Raw genomic sequence first — 19,583 nt, 5'->3', positions numbered from 1 at the left:
GCCTTAGTGTTTTCCAAGTACTTTTCTTATGTGTCGTTATTTTACGGTACTTTTTTAGTTATGAAGTGCTAAAGCCCCCAGCTGTTTCTTTGTTTACTCCTCAAAGTCCATATGCATGAAGGTCACGACAAAATTCTTCCCCAGCCGTACAGTTGCAATGCGCCGTGATCACTTCTCCGTCTTGTTTAACTAAGATCCAGGTCTTTAAAGGGGTTTCTGATGATCTTTGTGAATGATTTAGCTGAGAGATAAGAGCCAACACAAGTGAGAATCAAGTGAACTGTTTCAGTTCAACTTGCAGCGCTTTGTTGTAAAGACGCGAACAATACAGTATTCATTCAGCAGCGACTTGATAGCGAGGTCCTTTACCCAGCCACATATTAAAAAGTTGTAAGCCTCCATACTCTTCCATGCTTTCATCTGTTTTGCGGTGTAGAAGGACGTCTGGAACGCCACATAGTTTGAGATGTCAGGGAACTCGACTGAAGGGTAGTTTTTGAGATCGTATGACACATCCTTCTTTCCCAGACTGTACGGGTCGATTCCATTGCACACAGCAATCTTCTGAATATATCTAAAGCGAGCAGTGGCTTCTAGATTACAAGCGTGCTCTGATAAGTTATCGCTAGTTGTTTGCACTACGGCAGTCGTTTAGACCACCAGCTGTTTCACTTCTGGTAAAACCGCTAAGAAGTGTCACGTGACTGAAGCCCAGCAATACAGTACAGCCGTCAGTTGTATGATGTAAGTTTGATCTTGTTATTTAGGGTTGGTTTATTTTTGGGCTTGCTAGTTTATAACTGGATTCTTGGCCCATTAACTAGCAAGCTGATATTTTAATGAAGTGATATGACTTCATGCATTTGTAAGTAAATAGACCGTATAAATTGCCAAGGAAAGTTTCACTGAGATTTTGTAGTTGGACAAGTGCATTGGGGTGCTGTGCTGGAGGTAGGGTGAAAAATAATTTTATTTTTTTAAATAAATATTGAGTGTTGTGTGCTTGTACGAGTGTCTTTATATGGATGTGTGAATCTGTTACAGACCGAGCCTCCTCTAAACACACCTGAGAACCGGGAATACACCGCAGAGATCATGTTTGAGTCCTTCAATGTGCCAGGCCTTTATATTGCTGTGCAGGTACACACAAGTTGTTTTTTATTATTATTATTATTATTATTATTATATTGGTCTCGTATTGTTCGCCAGAACATTATGAAGTATTGCATTGTCTTGCATGGCCTTGGAGCAATATATGGATCAGAGTTCCTTCTTTTTCTTAACTGTGATAATGGTACATTTTGTGTGTGTGTGTTTTCAGGCAGTCTTGGCTCTAGCAGCGTCCTGGACCTCTCGGCAGGTTGGAGAGAGAACTCTGACCGGTACAGTCATTGACAGTGGAGATGGAGTCACTCATGTCATCCCTGTGGTCAGTCGAATATATGCATGCGCATATACAAACAGACTTCTTGGATTTCCTGTTCATCCTTATTCACAATGAAGATTAGAAAGTTTTTATATAGGAAGGAAAAAAGTCAGTCTTTATCCCCCGCTGTCTGAAAGGCCCAACGCGGGATTATGTCGTAGCGATTTCCATCCGCCCATCCCGGGAAGGGTACTCGCCTTCTGAAATCAACTCCTCTCGCAATTTTTGGAGGAATTTTACGAAACTTGGCAGGATTCTGTTATGTCGATAGTACGCGTATTGTAAATTCGGTCGCATTTTACCAGAGTTACAGCCCTTGATCAGGGCAATTCCATGTAAATGTCAACCTCACCATGCAAAAATAAAGCAACATGTAATGCATCAAAACCACTCCCAGAGATCTCACCTAGGCCTGTATTTTACAGATGTGAATAAAGCCCTATTCGCACGGAATAAGAATTACCTGTGGACCTTTGGTAATTCGGAATAATTGCAGAGAATGTCTGAGTTCTTAGTCCCGTGCGAATGCGCCATGTCTGTAATTTGCCAAGTAATAATTCCGCCGCGAATTACCTACTGTGTTTCGGCAAAACACGGACGTCCAGTGGTAATACAAGTCCTGTGTGAATGCGCATGTCTGTGTTTGTAAGTATTAAACGCGCGTCTCTTGTACTTTTCTGGAGTGAATAATGGAGGATACGGGCGAAATTTTGATAAACAGCATTTCAGGGGCAAGTGGTGGTAGGCCTATCCCGTATTTGAACCAGATAAGCAGAAACAGCTCCAAGAAGAAAGCACGAAGAATCTTCAGCTGGATGGCTTGTGTGGCAGCATATGGTAAGGAGCCACGCTAACCCCCATGACACAGCAATACGAAGATATTTTGGTCAACGGAGGGAAGACAAATGTTCGTTTAGCAAAATACCCGGCTATGTGTAAACAGCACCATAAACTGCCTGTTCACTTACTTTGTCATCTCGAGACTGTTTTCATTTGCAGTGACCCCGCCTTCTCATTTTGAGAGTGTGGAGCAAACGTACTGCATCCCTATCATATGCGTTTCCCCTCTCTTAATTTGGATACAGTGCTATTCTTATGCCTACTGCGTTTTCATCCTACCTTATTAATGCACCATTAATGTACTACAGTAATATGTTGGCACTTCCAACATGCTACAACTGTATTGATTGTCACAATCCGGTCACAATGTCTGTAAATTCAGTGAATTACAGACTTTTGCTTATCCCGTCCGAATGCGCCACACAATAACACAGAGGTGCGGGGGTGATTGCGAATTACCAGAGGTCCATAGGTAATACTTATCCCGTGCGAATTGTACATAAGTTGAACCAATTTTGTAACCAACCTAATGTTACTGTCAGTCTTTCTTTCTTATAATGTAAACCCCAAGCTAAAATCAACGTTGATCATGTACAATTCTATATTATTGCCACAAGCCACAGAAATGTATGCTAAAATCCACAAAACAGCAAAACAATAGCCATCCTAAATATTATTTAAGAAATTTGATAGTTTTAGCTGATATTTAGAGAGTTTTTCAAAGGGTTATGGTGGTTAAATTGCTGATTTTTCTAAACGTATGCCATGTCTATTTCAGACGCGTCACATCCATAACGGAATTTCGTCACATCCATAACGCTGACTTTTCCTTCCGAAGCTCTGCATGAAATACAAAATATTTTAAACAAAGATTTTTTTAATATTCACCTTGGACCCCTCTATCAAATGGATATATCCATTTCGACATTAGGTTTACAATTTCACAGAGTTTGATAAAAATGTACAGTCACCCAAGAAAAGTGATACTTTTTCTGTCGCATCCATAACGCATCTTTTATTGGCGTTTTCTGGCATGCCCTAGATGTACTATGGGAATTGTTCTTGTTCTATCACTTCTCCAGTATGGTACAGCCTTAAAATATGCAACACCTGTTTAAATACTGGGAGACAATAAAACATGCACTGGGTCATTTGTTGCCATTTTGAGTTCAAGTGTCGCGTCCATAACGCTGGAATTGCTCATTAACAATTTGTAATTTGACAGTTTCATAAGGGTGTTTTGTTCTTCTGAAGTCAACTCCTCTCTCAATTTCTGGAGGAATTTCACCAAACTTGGCAAGAGGCTTTGTTATGACAGTTATACGCATATTGAAATTTTGTTTAATCTGGGCAATTTTTTTTTTTTACTGGAGTTATGCCCTTGATTATTAACAAACTTGTACTTTGGCAATTTCATCAAGGTGTCCTTGCTTTCTGAAATCAACTTCCCTCACAGTTTTTATCCCTTGCTGGCTGAAAGGCCCGAAGGGGGATTGTCGTAGTGATGTCTGTCCCCGGAAGGGTACTCACCTTCTGAAATCAACTCCTCTCTCAATTTTTGGAGGAATTTCATGAAACTTGACAGGATTCTTTGTGGTAATACGCATATTGCAATTTCGTTCAATTAGGTCACATTTTACTAGCCTAGTAAACTAGACCCACCCGCCTAGCGGCCAAAAATATTTTTGCCTAGCGAGTGGGTCTAGCCTCGCACCGTATAAACAAAAACACCCCGGGCATCAAATCATGCCCGCCAATCACAACGCAAGGTTTTTGTTTGGATTCTTTGGGCGGGCTTTTGCAGGAGTGACGACAAAGCTGCGCGACGCTGGAGAAAGCGCAGCAGGAAAGATGGCTACGGCTAGTGAACAGCGCGCGTTTGACTCCGCTTTGGAATCAGTTTTAGAAGAATTAGACTTGGAGTTTTCGTTGAAACATGAGCAGGAAGAGGCTCTCCGCTCATTCCTTTTCAAGAAGGACGTTTTCGCTGTTTTGCCGACCGGCTATGACAAAAGTCTGATCTACCAGCTGGCTCCGCTCGTAGCCAAAAGGATGGGGCTAGTTTGTGCAGTACGAAGAATTAATAAACAGCTTTGAAACATTACTTTTTGATTGTTTCTTATTTTCCTGTTATTTTAAATTTAAGGGAAATTATTTCACCAAACAGCACTAAATAAAAACTCTCAAACAGTTTAAGCAAACCCTTGAAAAAAATAAGTGCATGTTAAGTATGTGGTACAGACTCCAAACTTGTGGTCATTATCTCCAAACTTCTTAATATCTAGAACCTGTTTATTAATTAATACACATTTTGAAAAATTATTTATTTCAAGGTCTCCCCCCACTGCTTTCTGTCGCTCTGACTACGTCACCAGTCACTGTTGCGCTGATTGGTCAGAGCGTTGACCTATACGCACAGAGACAGCTTGAAAGACAGCGGTTTGTTCCTCCCACCCCCTTCGGAAATGTCTACGAGCGAGGCCAGACTAAATATTCACATTTAGTCTGGCTTGCCAGGCTAACATTTTACCAGAGTTATGGTAGAGTTGCCAGCGGGGGATACTGTGCTCTCAGAGCACTCTTGTTAGAGTTTGTATTGTAATTTAAGGGCGGCATGGTGGTGTAGTGGTTAGCACTGTTGCCTCACAGCAAGAAGGTTCTGGGTTCGAGCCCAGTGGCTGACGGGCCTTTCTGTGTGGAGTGTGCATGTTCTCCCCATGTCTGTGTGGGTTTTCTCCGGGTGCTCCGGTTTCCCCCAAAGACATGCATGTAGGTGTGAATTTGTGTGCGAGTGCGTGCAGAAAGGAACTGGTCACCCTACTGCTGCAATTCTGGCCAAGTCAACCAAACATGGTTCATCTCAAGCCTGGATCAGGTTCAGCAGTGACAACAATGGCGACTGTAATTTAATGCACTATGGCCATTTATTACAAGATAAACGTGTAAAAATATATGATGCTGGGCTAGATTTGCAAAGCAGGTTGTGATTTTGTATGTTAAGGTGTTTTTGCCTTGTTGTATTTCTGTATTTTAGGCAGAAGGCTATGTGATTGGCAGCTGCATAAAGCACATCCCCATTGCAGGCCGTGACATTACCTACTTCACACAGCAACTGTTGAGGGAGAGAGAGGTGGGAATTCCACCTGAGCAGTCCCTCGAGACTGCTAAAGCCGTCAAGGTAAGCATGCGCTTGTGTAACTGAATTATTTTAGTCGCTGTAGTCTATGAATTATTTATTAGTTTAGTCTTGAATTACTATATTCTTTTTGAAGGCTCGCTGGGAAGCTGAGCTATCAAGACCTGTCCAACTGAAACAAAAATCCCTTCATTTTGAATTTGATGTTTTCTAATCTGGCTTTTAGACTGTGGGACAGACTTGGTTGTAAAACCTAGTTGAGAATTCTGTGGATGATTTTTTTTCAGGCAAAAAAAAAAAACTTCATGTAAATCTCCTAAAGCGCTTTAGGGCAGCTCCAGCATTATACAGGTCACAATGGAACTCGTATTGACTTGCAAAGTGGCTCATCGCTTGCAACGGAGCTTGGCATCAGCGGCAATGTTTGCATATCAGGTCATGTAACGTTTCCGAGAGAACACACGGCAGTATTCAAAAGTTTATTTACGTATCACGTTTATAGCAGGTTTATCAGCATTACAGATTTTTGTGTTTTAGGGAGAATCGGTTTTCAATAAACATTGTGATTTAAGTATTTTTGTTAAGACTTGAACGAGTGCAGAAAATAGTTTTTGTGTATATACACACTACTGCGGAGAACCTCAAGTTAGACTAGCCTGGGCCCGCCCATCCTAAGTGTGACGCAACACGAGGACCTGTTGCGAACTTGGTCTGGCAAGGCAAGCTATCTACAGCTTTTCCAAGCTCCCGAAAAATCGGGAGCCAATCAACTTTGAGCATCTCCAACGGCCCTGGGTAGAGGCGTGTTCAAGGCACTGACGTAGTAGAACTGCGACCGGAAGCCGTAGGTTGTTGACAGAATCTATGCCGGAAGCGCTTCATTCACGAATGCTGTATTGAAAGCATTCAATGGGAAGTTCTCATTGAAAACGGAGCAAAGAGCAGCCCTGGAGGTATTTATTGAACGGAAGGACGTTTTCGCCTTGCTCCCGACCGGCTTCGGTAAGAGTTTAATCTACCGGTTAGCCCCGTCGCGTCACATGCGTCAGAGGAAAGAGTGATGTGATTGGTTTAAGCTTCGTCACAGCCTTTTCTGGCTTCGACCAGTAGCAAACTGAGGCATTTCAGGGAGGCGGGTCAACCACACGCTTTGGGAAACGGTTGGGCTTAATAGCTTTGCCAGACCAAATGGTCGCAGAGCTTTGAAGTTGCATTAGCCAGACTAAAGTTAGACTGCCTTTCAGATTTTTCAAGTTCAGGTCATAAAAAGAATTTTCCCCGACACACAATTATTTTTGTTTAGTGGACCGAACGCTACTGAATTCAAGTCACATACTTCCAGTTTTATTAGGGTTTGTTTATTTAAAATAGAACAATTAATGAATTTAGGGCCCTGTGGCCCTAAATTCTCCTCCCCCAACCTGCCTTTCCTGCTTCACCGTGACCCAATTCAAGATCCTACGTCATGTATCACGTTGTGGGCTTTCCCCGTTTGTGGGATACAAATTTGAAACCGGAGAGAAAAATGGCGGATGCGAGCGTGCGAATGAAACCTGAAAGACGGATTACAGTAACGGAATGCGGTAAGACATTATGCTGCGAAGGAAAGGAAATGCAGGACCAAACTAATAAATATCGGTGGTCAGCGAGGACCTCGGTGTGATCAGCTGTTCGTTTAGCGACAGAATGATGCAACTGTCAGTGCACCGTCAAGGTAAACCTGCGCATGCGCACACGGGCTTCCTCTGTCTGCTTGACTGCGCGAAGTGAACATTATTCATGCACATTATTTGCTCAGGAATCCCCTCAAAGTGAATAACTTCCTAGCTGCTGAATGGCCTGATATTCTGAGGTATTATAGAAATAAACATATCACAATGACTGACTCGATTTCAATCTTTTTTTTTTTTTTAATGAAATCGAAAGGCCATCTCGCTTTTAATGGGTATAATGTGACCTAGAAATCCCATAGCTGCATAAGTAACAGTTGCATATGAAAATTGAAACAAAGAATGAAATAAGAACATCTTGGGTGGGTTTTATTTTTTATTAAAACTTCAAGTCGAATTTTAATAATTGAATTAAATTTTATGTTCTTCTCTTGAAGGGCATTTAGCTCCTAGAAACAAGCTGGTGCGCGTTTCTCGTGTTTTTGGGTCTAATGATGCAATTCCCGTATAAATAAATAAATCAGTTTGAAGAAATTAAACGTAGACCAAAATAGGCAATTTATGTGAAAGTGATTTTTGTTTGTGTTCACGCAAGTATTAATGTTTTTGCCTTTGAATTCTGTTTTAGTTTAAATGTTTTGATATTTTTCATTTGAAGCCTTGGTGTTCGTTTTGTGTAAGCATCAATTATTTTGTCTGTCTTGAATTGCTAGGGTGTTATATTTTTCTTTCTGTGCGTGCAGTTGGAAGATTGTGTGGGAGCTTAACTTGGATGAGCTTCGCTTAGTTTCGCATAATGAAGTTGTTCCCTTGGGCTTCTAGTCATTACTCTGACATGAGCCATTAGTTCTGATGCGGCCTTTCACTGGCAGACGGCGAGAGAATGTATTTCAGGAGTTAGACCTCAAAATACCGTGCAATACAACTGTACGTGTATCCTTTCTGTAGGAGCGCTTCAGTTACGTGTGTCCCGACCTGGTGAAGGAGTTTAATAAGTACGACACAGATGGCTCGAAATGGATAAAGCAGTACACCGGCATCAATGCCATCAGCAAAAAAGAGTTTACCATCGATGTGGGATATGAGCGCTTCCTTGGCCCAGAGATCTTCTTCCATCCTGAGGTCTGTAACACACACACACACACGCGCGCGCATGCGACTCATTTCTTTAATTGAAATGCCTCATTTCCTCTTTTCGCTTTCTATCTCCTCCCTCTGAGGATGTAAGGAAAGGATGGAAACGGGAACAGGAGGAATCGAGGGCAAATGTATTTGCTGAAAAGACATCCTTTTCAAAGAAATGTTGCTGTAAAATTACTTCATTATTGATGTACGGGGTGGTAGAAAACATTACATCACACACAAACATTTATAGTCTATACTATAAAAATTACTTCTCATATGCGCACTTTTTTTTTCCAGATATTTGATTTTTATTCAAAGTTTGTATTTGTGCTTATTTTATTAAAATTTAATGTTTAAATGAAGAGGAGGGACGGCACGGTGGTGTAGTGGTTGGCGCTGTCGCCTCACAGCAAGAAGGTCCAGGTTCGAGCCCCGTGGCCGGCGAGGGCCTTTCTGTGCGGAGTTTGCATGTTCTTCCCGTGTCCGCGTGGGTTTCCTCCGGGTGCTCCGGTTTCCCCCACAGTCCAAAGACATGCAGGTTAGGTTAACTGGTGACTCTAAATTGACCGTAGGTGTGAATGGTTGTCTGTGTCTATGTGTCAGCCTTGTGATGACCTGGCGACTTGTCCAGGGTGTACCCCGCCTTTCGCCCGTAGTCAGCTGGGATAGGCTCCAGCTTGCCTGCGACCCTGTAGAACAGGATAAAGCGGCTAGAGATAATGAGATGAGATGAAGAGGAGGAGCATTTATACCATACACTTGCCTTATGTGTTGCAATTATTTTAAAAGAAATTCTCATAGGAAGCACCTGTGTATCCATAATCCAATAGCCTCCGATCTCCTCTCTCTCCTGGATTCCTCTGAGTGCATTTAAAGATTGGATACGTGCTTAAAGATGGCGATTTAGTTAATTTCTGAGTCACGGGCTAAAGAATGACGGAATCAAGGACTAATCGATTAAATTGAGATGCACTCGGAGTTGAGGGGGGAAAAAATGCACACGTTGAAAACAGTACTGTGTATTAGACCTTACTCTTCTACTCTGTGTCTGACAGTTTGCCAATCCGGACTTCACTCAGCCGATCTCGGAAGTGGTTGATGAGGTTATTCAGAACTGTCCCATTGATGTGCGTCGTCCCCTCTATAAGGTGAGTCGAGAAGAGGAGCAGTTGTTTGCTACAATGCGTTCACGTTCATTCTGTTAACGGTCATATGGCACCTCAGGGGAAACAACTTTTTTTTTTTTTTTTTTTTCAGCAGCTAGAACAAGAACCACACGGTTCCTGGATGAGTTTTTGTTACTTTTTAAAACTACGTTTACAACGGTCTGCTACCTCCTAGGGCCGTGTGTGTGTGTGGGGTTTTCCCCTCCCCTTCTTTCTTCTTCTTTTCTGTTCTTATAGTGTTGGAAACCACAACACTGGTTTTAATATAAACCTCAATAACCCTCTAACAAGTAGCCTGTATAAATAATTTAACCTACTGCGTTCTTTTGAGGTAAAGTTCAGGATTAAAGGCTCCATGACCCCAATAACAAACCAGGATGTTACGGCATGTTTATGTAATTTGGCCTCCAATTTGAATAGGTCCTCTTGTTAAAATAAATCTGTGCTGAGACGGTTTGTGCTTTTATATTTTACAGTTAAAATGGTACCTGACTCCAGAAAGTTTGAGAACCTCCTCCCTCATCCCATGACTCTGAGCAAGGCCATAGTTTCACTCTCGGTTGTTTATTACCACCATTATAGCCCCGCTCCAAAGGAGGGGGGTATACTGGTTTACCTCTGTCCATACTGATCTCCGTCAGTCCAAAACACCCTTTTTCTCAGCAACCACAAATCATAGCCACTTGGTACCAAACTTCAGCTTGGAGTTCTAGACCGTTTTCAGGTCCGTCGCACGTCGACTTCCTGTTTACTGACCTGAATGTATTTACAAAATTTTCGTAACACTTTTTTTTTTTTTTTTTTCCTCAGCAACTACAAATCACAACTGCTTGATATTTGGTACCAAGCTTCAGCTTGGGGTTCTGTACCACGTATAGGGTTGCAAAGGAGCGGAAAATTTCCGGAAAGTTTCCATGGAAACTTTGGTACGGGAATTTTCAAAAAAAAAGCACTGGAGGAATTTAGGGGAATAATTTTATATATATATATATATATATATATATATATATATATATATATATATATATATAAAATATACATAAACATTTATTAAGTCATAAACAAAAATATAAACATTTTATTTTGTCATCAGCAGACATTATTGCAAAAATGGAGACAATTAAAACACATGACTCTGATTTATTTGTAAGAAGAACTTTATCAATGCTTATTTCTTTTATTGAACAAAACATGAACGTTTGCCAATATGTTGCTTACAGCTCCCACTTATGGGACAGAACAGACAGAATGTAACTCTCTGACTCAAAAACTCAAATTCAAAATGTACAATGAAAAATGTTTTCCCCTTCGGAAAAAAAAAGTCTTGAATATGCAAGACTTTGATATCAATGCAAGTTTTCTTACATGAAATGTTCATAGGAAGCTTTCATTTAGCTTATCTGGTTTCCCATTAAGCTAGCACAATTTGCTGTAACTAGCATCACAAGCTAACTACTTCAATGAAATGGCACAATTCTAATTTACAAGTAAATTAGCATGATTTATTCTACTATACCTTTTCATTTTTACTTAAATACCATAATACATAAAAAATCATCCTCAAACATCCTCAAAACTTACTTGATGGCATGTAGTCCTTTGTCTGTAATGTGTGATCTCGGCAGTTTGTATTTAAAACAGTTCTAGCTCTTCAGAATTCTAGAAGTTATTGTGCATGTGATAGAGGGATACAAAATGTATGTAAGGGGTTTGGCTTCAATGGCTCCTGAGAAAATAACATGTTTTGTCCATGTGAGTGAGTAACAGCGTGCTATGCACAACTTTATTCCCATAAATCTGCCTCTTTTAACCAAGATTATGCTACAATATTTTTTTCTACTTACTTAATTGATGTCCACTTTCAAAATTCCCAGTCTTTTCCCGTTAATTCCCATGGAAAGTTTCCACCTTTGAAAATTCCCGGAATTTTGCAACTCTAACCACGTATACCGTTTTTCAGGTCTGTCGCACATCGACTTCCTGTTTACTGACTGAATGGATTTATGAAACACGTACTGTAGGATGGATTTTGACGCCATTTTCAAAATGACAGTTTCCCAGGATGCTATTTGAAATCCCTGGGGAGAGACACTGCTCTTTACTTCCTTGTTTCAGGGTTAATTATTTCTTGAAGTCAGCATTCATAATAAGTGTCCAGTTGCTTGCATTCTGATATCAGCGAGAGCAGAGGGTATACGTAAGTGAGCAGTCGCTCGCAGTTGATCTTTGTGGGTCTTTTTTTGTGTTTCTTTTGTAGAACATTGTTCTGTCAGGAGGTTCTACCATGTTCCGTGATTTCGGCCGGCGCCTGCAGAGAGATCTGAAGAGAACCGTGGACGCTCGTCTCAAATTGAGCGAAGAACTCAGCGGTGGCAAATTGAAGGTCTGATGGAGAACTCCAGCATGAGAATAAAGAACAGAAGTTGAAGTGTTGCGCTTTCATTATCGTGTGGTGTTTTTTATTTATTTATTTATTTATTTATTTTCTCTTGCAGCCCAAACCTATTGATGTGCAGGTCATCACTCACCACATGCAGCGCTATGCCGTGTGGTTCGGAGGATCCATGCTGGCCTCAACAGTGAGTTACACACACCAATTAAGCAAACATAACGACACAATAGGGATGTATTACTCAGAATAAAGCGATGGGTTTTAAACTGATACAGAACATGTTCTGGACAAAGATGCATTTCCAAAATCCTTAGTAACTCCCTCTGCCAGGCTGCTGCTGCGGTTTATATTCCACTACTGGTTTGTTCATATTTTGGGAGTCGACCAAATTCATTAGGCCAGGGGTTCTCAACCTTTTTCTGCTTTGAGGCACAGTTGTTCATACTTGTAACAAGTCGGGGCCCATTAAAAAAGATCCCCGATTATTTTGGCTCTTCTATTCTATTAATCTAATAATCTACTGTAGTGTATTAATGGGATGCAACATCGCTCCCTGTTCCTGAGCCCAGGAATTAAATACAACAGGGAAAAAGTATTGAACGCGTCAACATTTTTTTTTTCTCAGTAAATATATTTCTGATGGGGCTACTGACATGAAATTTTCACCAGATGTCGGTAACAACCCAAAGAAATCAAAACGTATGTCCATAAATAAAGTGGAATGACGCAGGGAATAAGTATTGAACATCTCATCTCATTATCTCTAGCCGCTTTATCCTGTTCTACAGGGTCGCAGGCAAGCTGGAGCCTATCCCAGCTGACTACGGGCGAAAGGCGGGGTACACCCTGGACAAGTCGCCAGGTCATCACAGGGCCGACACATAGACACAGACAACCATTCACATTCACACCTACGGTCAATTTAGAGTCGCCAGTTAACCTAACCTGCATGTCTTTGGACTGTGGGGGAAACCGGAGCACCCGGAGGAAACCCACGCGGACACGGGGAGAACATGCAAACTCCGCACAGAAAGGCCCTCACCGGCCACGGGGCTCGAACCCAGACCTTCTTGCTGTGAGGCGACAGCGCTAACCACTACACCACCGTGCTGCCAGTATTGAACATGCTTACTGAAATTTATTTAATACTTGGTAGAAAAGCCTTTGTTGGGAATGGCAGCTTCAAGACGCCTCCTGTATGGAGAAACTAGTCGCATGCATTGCTCAGGGGTGTCTCTTGTGGCCCATTCTTCCACACAAACTGTCTTCAAATCGTGATGGTTCTGGGGGCCTCTTCTATGAACTCTGATCTTCAGTTCTTTCCATAGATTTTCAGTTGGATTCAAGTCGGGTGATTGACTGGGCCATTCTAGCAGCTTTTATTTTCTTTCTCTGAAACCAGTTGTGAGTTTCCTTGGTTGTGTGGTTGGGATCACTGTCTTGCTGAAATGTCCACCCTCGTTGCATCCTGGCAGATTCTTATCAAGAATATCTTGGTACACTTCATCCTTCCTTCAATTATAAGAAGTCTGCCAGTACCATATGCTGAAAAACAGCCCCAACACTGATGCTCCTACCTTCAAACTTCACCATTGGTATGGTGTTTTGGGGCTGATGTGCAGTGCCATTTCTCCTCCAAACATGGTGGACATCCAAAGAGTTAAATTTTGGTCTCATCTAAGCAGACTATATTCTCCCAGTATTTCATAGGCTTGTCCAAATGTTGTGCAGCAAACTTTAAACGAGCTTCAACATGCGTTTTCTTCAGCAATGGAATCTTGTGCAGTGAGTGCATAGAGGCCATGGCAGTTGAGTGTAGTGTTTGGGGGGGGGGGCAAAACAAAACTGTACCTGCTAGTTCCAGGTCTTTCTGAAACTCTCCGAGTGGTCCTTGGCTCTTGGACAACTCTTCTGATTTATTCTTTTGACTCCTCTGTCAGAAATTTTGCGAGGAGCACCTGGTCGTGGCTGGTTTATGGCGAAATGAGGTTCTTTCCACTTCTGGATTATGGCCCCAACGGTGCTCACTGGACCATTCAGAAGTTTAGAAATGCGTCTGTAAGCAATGCCATCAGTATGTTGTGCAACAATAAGGTTGCGAAGGTCTTGAACAAGCGCTTGGCTTTTACCCATCATGAGATGCTTCTTGTGTGACACCTGGGTAATAAGAAACCTTTTTATAGGCCATCAATTAGGACTAAACCAGTTGATATTAATTTGCACTGATGGGGGGCAGGATTGCTTTTTAAATACTGATAGATTTCAGCTGGTTTCTTGGCTTTCTATGCATTTTTGCACCTTTTCTTCATGTGTTCAATACTTATTCCCTGTGTCATTCCACTTTTATTATGCTTAATTTATGACCGTATATGTTTTGATTTTTGTATGTGTGAATTACTTGGGTTGTTACCGACATCTGGTGAAAATTTCATGTCAATAGCCCATCAGAAATATATTTACTGAAAAATGTCGATGCTTTCAATACTTATTTTCCCCGCTCGAAATGCAGTAAAACAAACCGTTTTTAATTGCAGGTATTGCATTTAAAACTGTATGGATGTTCCAGGAGCCAACATAAAACCATGCGTGCAGGGCATTCTCAGCCAAAAGGGATTAATGATCCAAAAGTGGAGTCTGGTCCGTTAACACAAGAACTTATTGCCATGTTTGTGTCCAGCAAACAAGCAAGTTCTGAAAACCAAGCAGTACACTCAAGCAGTTGATATAGAAACCACTCAGTGGGATGGATCCTTACACGTTAACAAAAGGATTGATTTTTTTTTTTTTTCTACAAGTTGGAAAATTATCCATCTGAGTTCCCCGACATCTCAAACTACCTGGTGCTGCAGACATTGTTCTACACGGACACACAGATGAAAAGCTGGAAGAGCATGGAGGAGCGCAACTTTTTATATGTGGCAAGATAGATGGCGGTAGATGGATCTCAGTGCAGGAAGAGTTTTTTATTAGCAGACGCAATATTTCCAAAAGCAACGCAGAATATTTAAACAGCGTTAGAAACAAACGTGATGATGATTCGCAAAGCCTCTGAAAACAGCATCCGTATCTGTGCGTGGTGTTTGCACTCAAATCAGTGTCAGGTGTTTTTCTCATAACGACCGAGTCCCAAGCACGCGCACAAACACTACGTTCGGACTGCAACCTGAAAAGACCCATATCCGATTTGTTGTGAAATCCGATTTTTTTGTTAGGCCGTTCACATTACCAATTATATGAGACTTGTATGCGATCTCCAATATGAACGGAAAACGACCCAAAAGTGTCCCGCATGCGCAAATTGACACGTAATAAGCACATCTACGTAATACGTAAACAAAAAAAAAGCGCACTCTTCAAGTTTAATGATTTTTTTTTTTTTGTTTGTTTGTTTATCTGGTTAGTGTTAGTGTGAGGTCTCGTGTGTGTTTTTGTTTCTGAACTGAACTGAAAACGTGTAGCCTGGTAACGAGGGTTGACTCCTAAATGTCTCTCTAATTTCTATATAAGTGCACTACATGTTACTAGGAAGTACTGGATTTTTAAACTCTATATAGTGCACTCGAGCTTCAGTAGGCAGTCATTTGGGATGCGGCCGCTGTATTACCAAACTCTTAATTCAGGCTTAATAATTTGCGCACATTTATTTCGTCATATTAATAAACTTTTTTTTTCTACATTTTTATAAATATTTATTTAGATTGTTTATAGCCAGCTGAATTCTGCAACTTCTCTCAGCGCTGGCTCAAGGTGCATAAGCGCCAGTGCAGTTTGCTATGGAGATGAGGCGAGACCTGGCGATGTGGTTTTTGTGGCGCCGGCGGAACTCACACAATAATCTGATTAATGTGGGCAGCAGACTAATGAGACCGAAGGTGTCAAATTACTGGAAATTTCCAGAACAATCTTATAATCTTGTAATACAGGATGGTTTAAGTTATAAATCAGTTATAGAAACTGTTTTATTTAATCAGGCTAACAGATCAACATCCAGGTCCCTACCAAATCCACCATTAGCTTGATCAATTCTATAAAAGTCTATTTAAATTCTGAAAACTGTATAAATGTTGTTGTTTTCCACCAAAGAGGCGGGATTAGCCAACGTAGAATAGTGACGTTTGTCTCTTGTTGATGACGTGTAGGTCGCATGAATGCGACCTGTCCGGTCAGACTGCAGTCGCATGTGAAAATATCGGATATGCATCGGATTTAGGACCACATGTCCAAGCGGCCTGGGTCGCATGTGAAAAAATCAGATCTGTGTCGTTCAGATTGTCAATAACAGATAGGATACAGGTCGCATATGGGCAAAAAAATCGGATATGGGTCGTTTCAGGGTGCAGCCTGAACGTAGTCAAAGTGCTCCGTGAGTGCACGCGGCCACTCGAACTGCGCCAGGTTCAAGTGCGCAAAGGCATGACCGTCAAGTCAAGTGACCACAACTTTTAGCTCACATGTATATAGCTACCAAAATGCCTCATATTCATCGATAAAGCATCACAAGCTGTAATGTGACCGTAGCTTAATGAGATGGATGTGATGTCAGATGCAACCCAGCAATTGTACTCTACTACGTACAAATAAAATTTAACTTAGGTGGGGGCGGGGGATCGTGGCCCACTAATGGGCTGCGGCCCAGTGGTTGAGAAACACTGCATTAGACCATAGGGCAGACCGGTGCAGCAGTCCTGCAGAATTCACAAGACCTGATAGCAATTTGCTGACATTTCTACCTCCTGGATTTTTCCAGTGATTATGGGGCACGTTGATGATAAATGCTCATATTTGGATGGGGGGGTGGTAAAGGAGCAAGCACAAAAAAATAAAAAACCTTTCGCTTTATTCCATGCTCATTTCAGATATGAATGTTTGGAATACGAGAAAGATGCAGATTCATTATGTTACACCTTTCTGACACGTTTTGCAGCTCCCCACTGGGAAGTCAAGATCGCTTTATAACGTGTGTGTGTGTGTGTGTCCCCTCTCTGTCATCTAGCCTGAGTTCTACCAGGTGTGTCACACCAAGAAGGATTATGAGGAAATCGGCCCCAGCATCTGTCGCCACAACCCTGTGTTTGGTGTCATGTCTTAGAGTCCACAGACCTACAGACGTGCGCGTATACACGGAGGGATTGGGGTTCGGGTGGTCGGGGCTGGGGAATTTAAAAAGAAAAAAAAAAGCAGGCCACTAGAGAGAGAGGGAGAGGGGGAGAGCTCATTTCGGTTAACACCAAACCTGTCTGCTGGATCCAGATGATGAATGTTTGTTCGTTTGTTTGTTCATGTTATTCCCACTACAAGGGAAAAATGCGATTACTACACCAAAATGACTCCACCTCTTCTCTGCATTTGCTCAGCAATCTGTGGGTGTCTTAAATAAATAAATAGCAATCCCCCATTGAATTAAAAAAGAGTAAACAATTCTATTGACATTCATTATGGTAGTGCTGCAGAAGACTGCTGGTGTTCATGTTTTAAAGCAAAAAGCGACTCAAGCAATTTATTCCTAAATAAGTTGACCATGCCAGTCTTCTCTTCCGCTGTTCTCAAGTATGATGCAACTTGGGATGATTTTCATGTCCTTTAGCAGGTAAAGCAGGGGGAAATCTTGGACCAGGTTTAAAAAAAAAAAAAGAAACAAAAATGTTTCACAGCTTTTGATTCTTGTGCTTTTTCATCAGTTTAAAATATGTACTTTTTTCTTGCATTTTCATCAAATTAATTTTAAATATGTGACTGCTTTTACCTCTGATCATATCATTATATATTTACATTTTCCTCTCTAGCAGGACGGAAATGTGTTTATCAATAATAGGATTACAGTGAGCTTGAACAGGAATGACTATCGGACCAGTATTGCTAACCTAGTGGACTTTTATATTTCACTGAACACCGAATTACAGCAGGTTTGGATTTGTAAATGCGATGCCTAAAACATTCCAATAAAGGCTAAAAAATGTTTCTACAAAATTGTGCCCTCCTTTTATGATTTGAGTTCATTTCTGCAGTATACAAGGCTTGAACCACCAAAGAATAAGATTTGCTTGTCTCCTGTGTTTTCATCGTAATAAACCATTCATTCATTTTGAGTGTTGAGAAATGCTTTTCAGTGGTGAGATTAGTTTTGTTTGTTTGTTTGTTTGTTTTTTTCCCTACTTCCATGCATTGGTTCTTTTGGTCTTTCCAAGGCATTTCATTTCAAGTTATTATAGAAAGCAAATTATTCAGGCAGAAAAGGAAACAAATCTTATTGGTAACTACAACCCCGATTCCAAAAAAGTTGGGACAAAGTACAAATTGTAAATAAAAATGGAATGCAATAATTTACAAATCTCAAACTGATAGTATTCACAGTAGAACATAGACAACATCAAATGTTGAAAGTGAGACATTTTGATATTTCATGCCAAATATTGGCTCATTTGAAATTTCATGACAGCAACACATCTCAAAAAAGTTGGGACAGGGGCAATAAGAGGCTGGAAAAGTTAAAGGTACAAAAAAGGAACAGCTGGAGGACCAAATTGCAACTCATTAGGTCAATTGGCAATAGGTCATTAACATGACTGGGTATAAAAAGAGCATCTTGGAGTGGCAGCGGCTCTCAGAAGTAAAGATGGGAAGAGGATCACCAATCCCCCTAATTCTGCACCGACAAATAGTGGAGCAATATCAGAAAGGAGTTCGACAGTGTAAAATTATAGAGAGTTTGAACATATCATCTACAGTGCATAATATCATCAAAAGATTCAGAGAATCTGGAAGAATCTCTGTGCGTAAGGGTCAAGGCCGGAAAACCATACTGGGTGCCCGTGATCTTCAGGCCCTTAAACGGCACTGCATCACATTTCAGGCATGCTTCGGTATTGGAAATCACAAAATGGGCTCAGGAATATTTCCAGAGAACATTATCTGTGAACACAATTCACCGTGCCATCCGCCGTTGGCAGCTAAAACTCTATAGTTCAAAGAAGAAGCCGTATCTAAACATGATCCAGAAGCGCAGACGTCTTCTCTGGGCCAAGGCTCATTTAAAATGGACTGTGGCAAAGTGGAAAACTGTTCTGTGGTCAGACGAATCAAAATTTGAAGTTCTTTATGGAAATCAGGGACGCTGTCATTCGGACTAAAGAGGAGAAGGACGACCCAAGTTGTCATCAGCGCTCAGTTCAGAAGCCTGCATCTCTGATGGTATGGGGTTGCATTAGTGCGTGTGGCATGGGCAGCTTACACATCTGGAAAGACACCATCAATGCTGAAAGGTATATCCAGGTTCTAGAGCAACATATGCTCCCATCCAGACGACATCTCTTTTAGGGAAGACCTTGCATTTTCCAACGTGACAATGCCAAACCACATACTGCATCAATTACAGCATCATGGCTGCGTAGAAGAAGGGTCCGGGTACTGAACTGGCCAGCCTGCAGTCCAGATCTTTCACCCATAGGAAACATTTGGCGGATCATAAAACGGAAGATACGACAAAAAAGACCTAAGACAGTTGAGCAACTAGAATCCTACATTAGACAAGAATGGGTTAACATTCCTATCCCTAAACTTGGGCAACTTGTCTCCTCAGTTCCCAGACGTTTACAGACTGTTGTAAAGAGAAAAGGGGATGTCTCACAGTGGTAAACATGGCCTTGTCCCAGCTTTTTTGAGATGTGGTGTTGTCATGAAATTTAAAATCACCTAATTTTTCTCTTTAAATGATACATTTTCTCAGTTTAAACATTTGATATGTCATCTATGTTCTATTCTGAATAAAATATGGAATTTTTTTTGCATTCCGTTTTATTTACAGTTTGTACTTTGTCCCAACTTTTTTGGA

General features: G+C 41.2%; 1 protein-coding gene across 1 annotated transcript in view; it reads left to right on the top strand.

Moving 5' to 3' along the window:
- Window positions 1-17,722, top strand: part of actr3 (actin related protein 3) — a 39,246-nt gene extending 21,524 nt beyond the window's left edge. Inside the window, exons 5-12 of the mRNA XM_060930143.1 lie at window positions 1,045-1,140; window positions 1,322-1,429; window positions 5,301-5,444; window positions 8,021-8,194; window positions 9,253-9,345; window positions 11,621-11,746; window positions 11,859-11,942; window positions 16,749-17,722. Of these exons, the coding sequence (XP_060786126.1) occupies window positions 1,045-1,140; window positions 1,322-1,429; window positions 5,301-5,444; window positions 8,021-8,194; window positions 9,253-9,345; window positions 11,621-11,746; window positions 11,859-11,942; window positions 16,749-16,844 (921 nt within the window). The 3' untranslated portion in view covers window positions 16,845-17,722. The remainder of the gene's footprint in view (window positions 1-1,044; window positions 1,141-1,321; window positions 1,430-5,300; window positions 5,445-8,020; window positions 8,195-9,252; window positions 9,346-11,620; window positions 11,747-11,858; window positions 11,943-16,748) is intronic.
- The last annotated feature ends 1,861 nt before the right edge of the window (window positions 17,723-19,583 follow it).

Source organism: Neoarius graeffei, chromosome 9, assembly GCF_027579695.1.
Source record: "Neoarius graeffei isolate fNeoGra1 chromosome 9, fNeoGra1.pri, whole genome shotgun sequence".
NCBI classification, from domain to species: Eukaryota; Metazoa; Chordata; class Actinopteri; order Siluriformes; family Ariidae; genus Neoarius; species Neoarius graeffei.
Note: the sequence above shows the minus strand (reverse complement) of the source record. Positions and strands in the feature narration are given on the sequence as shown.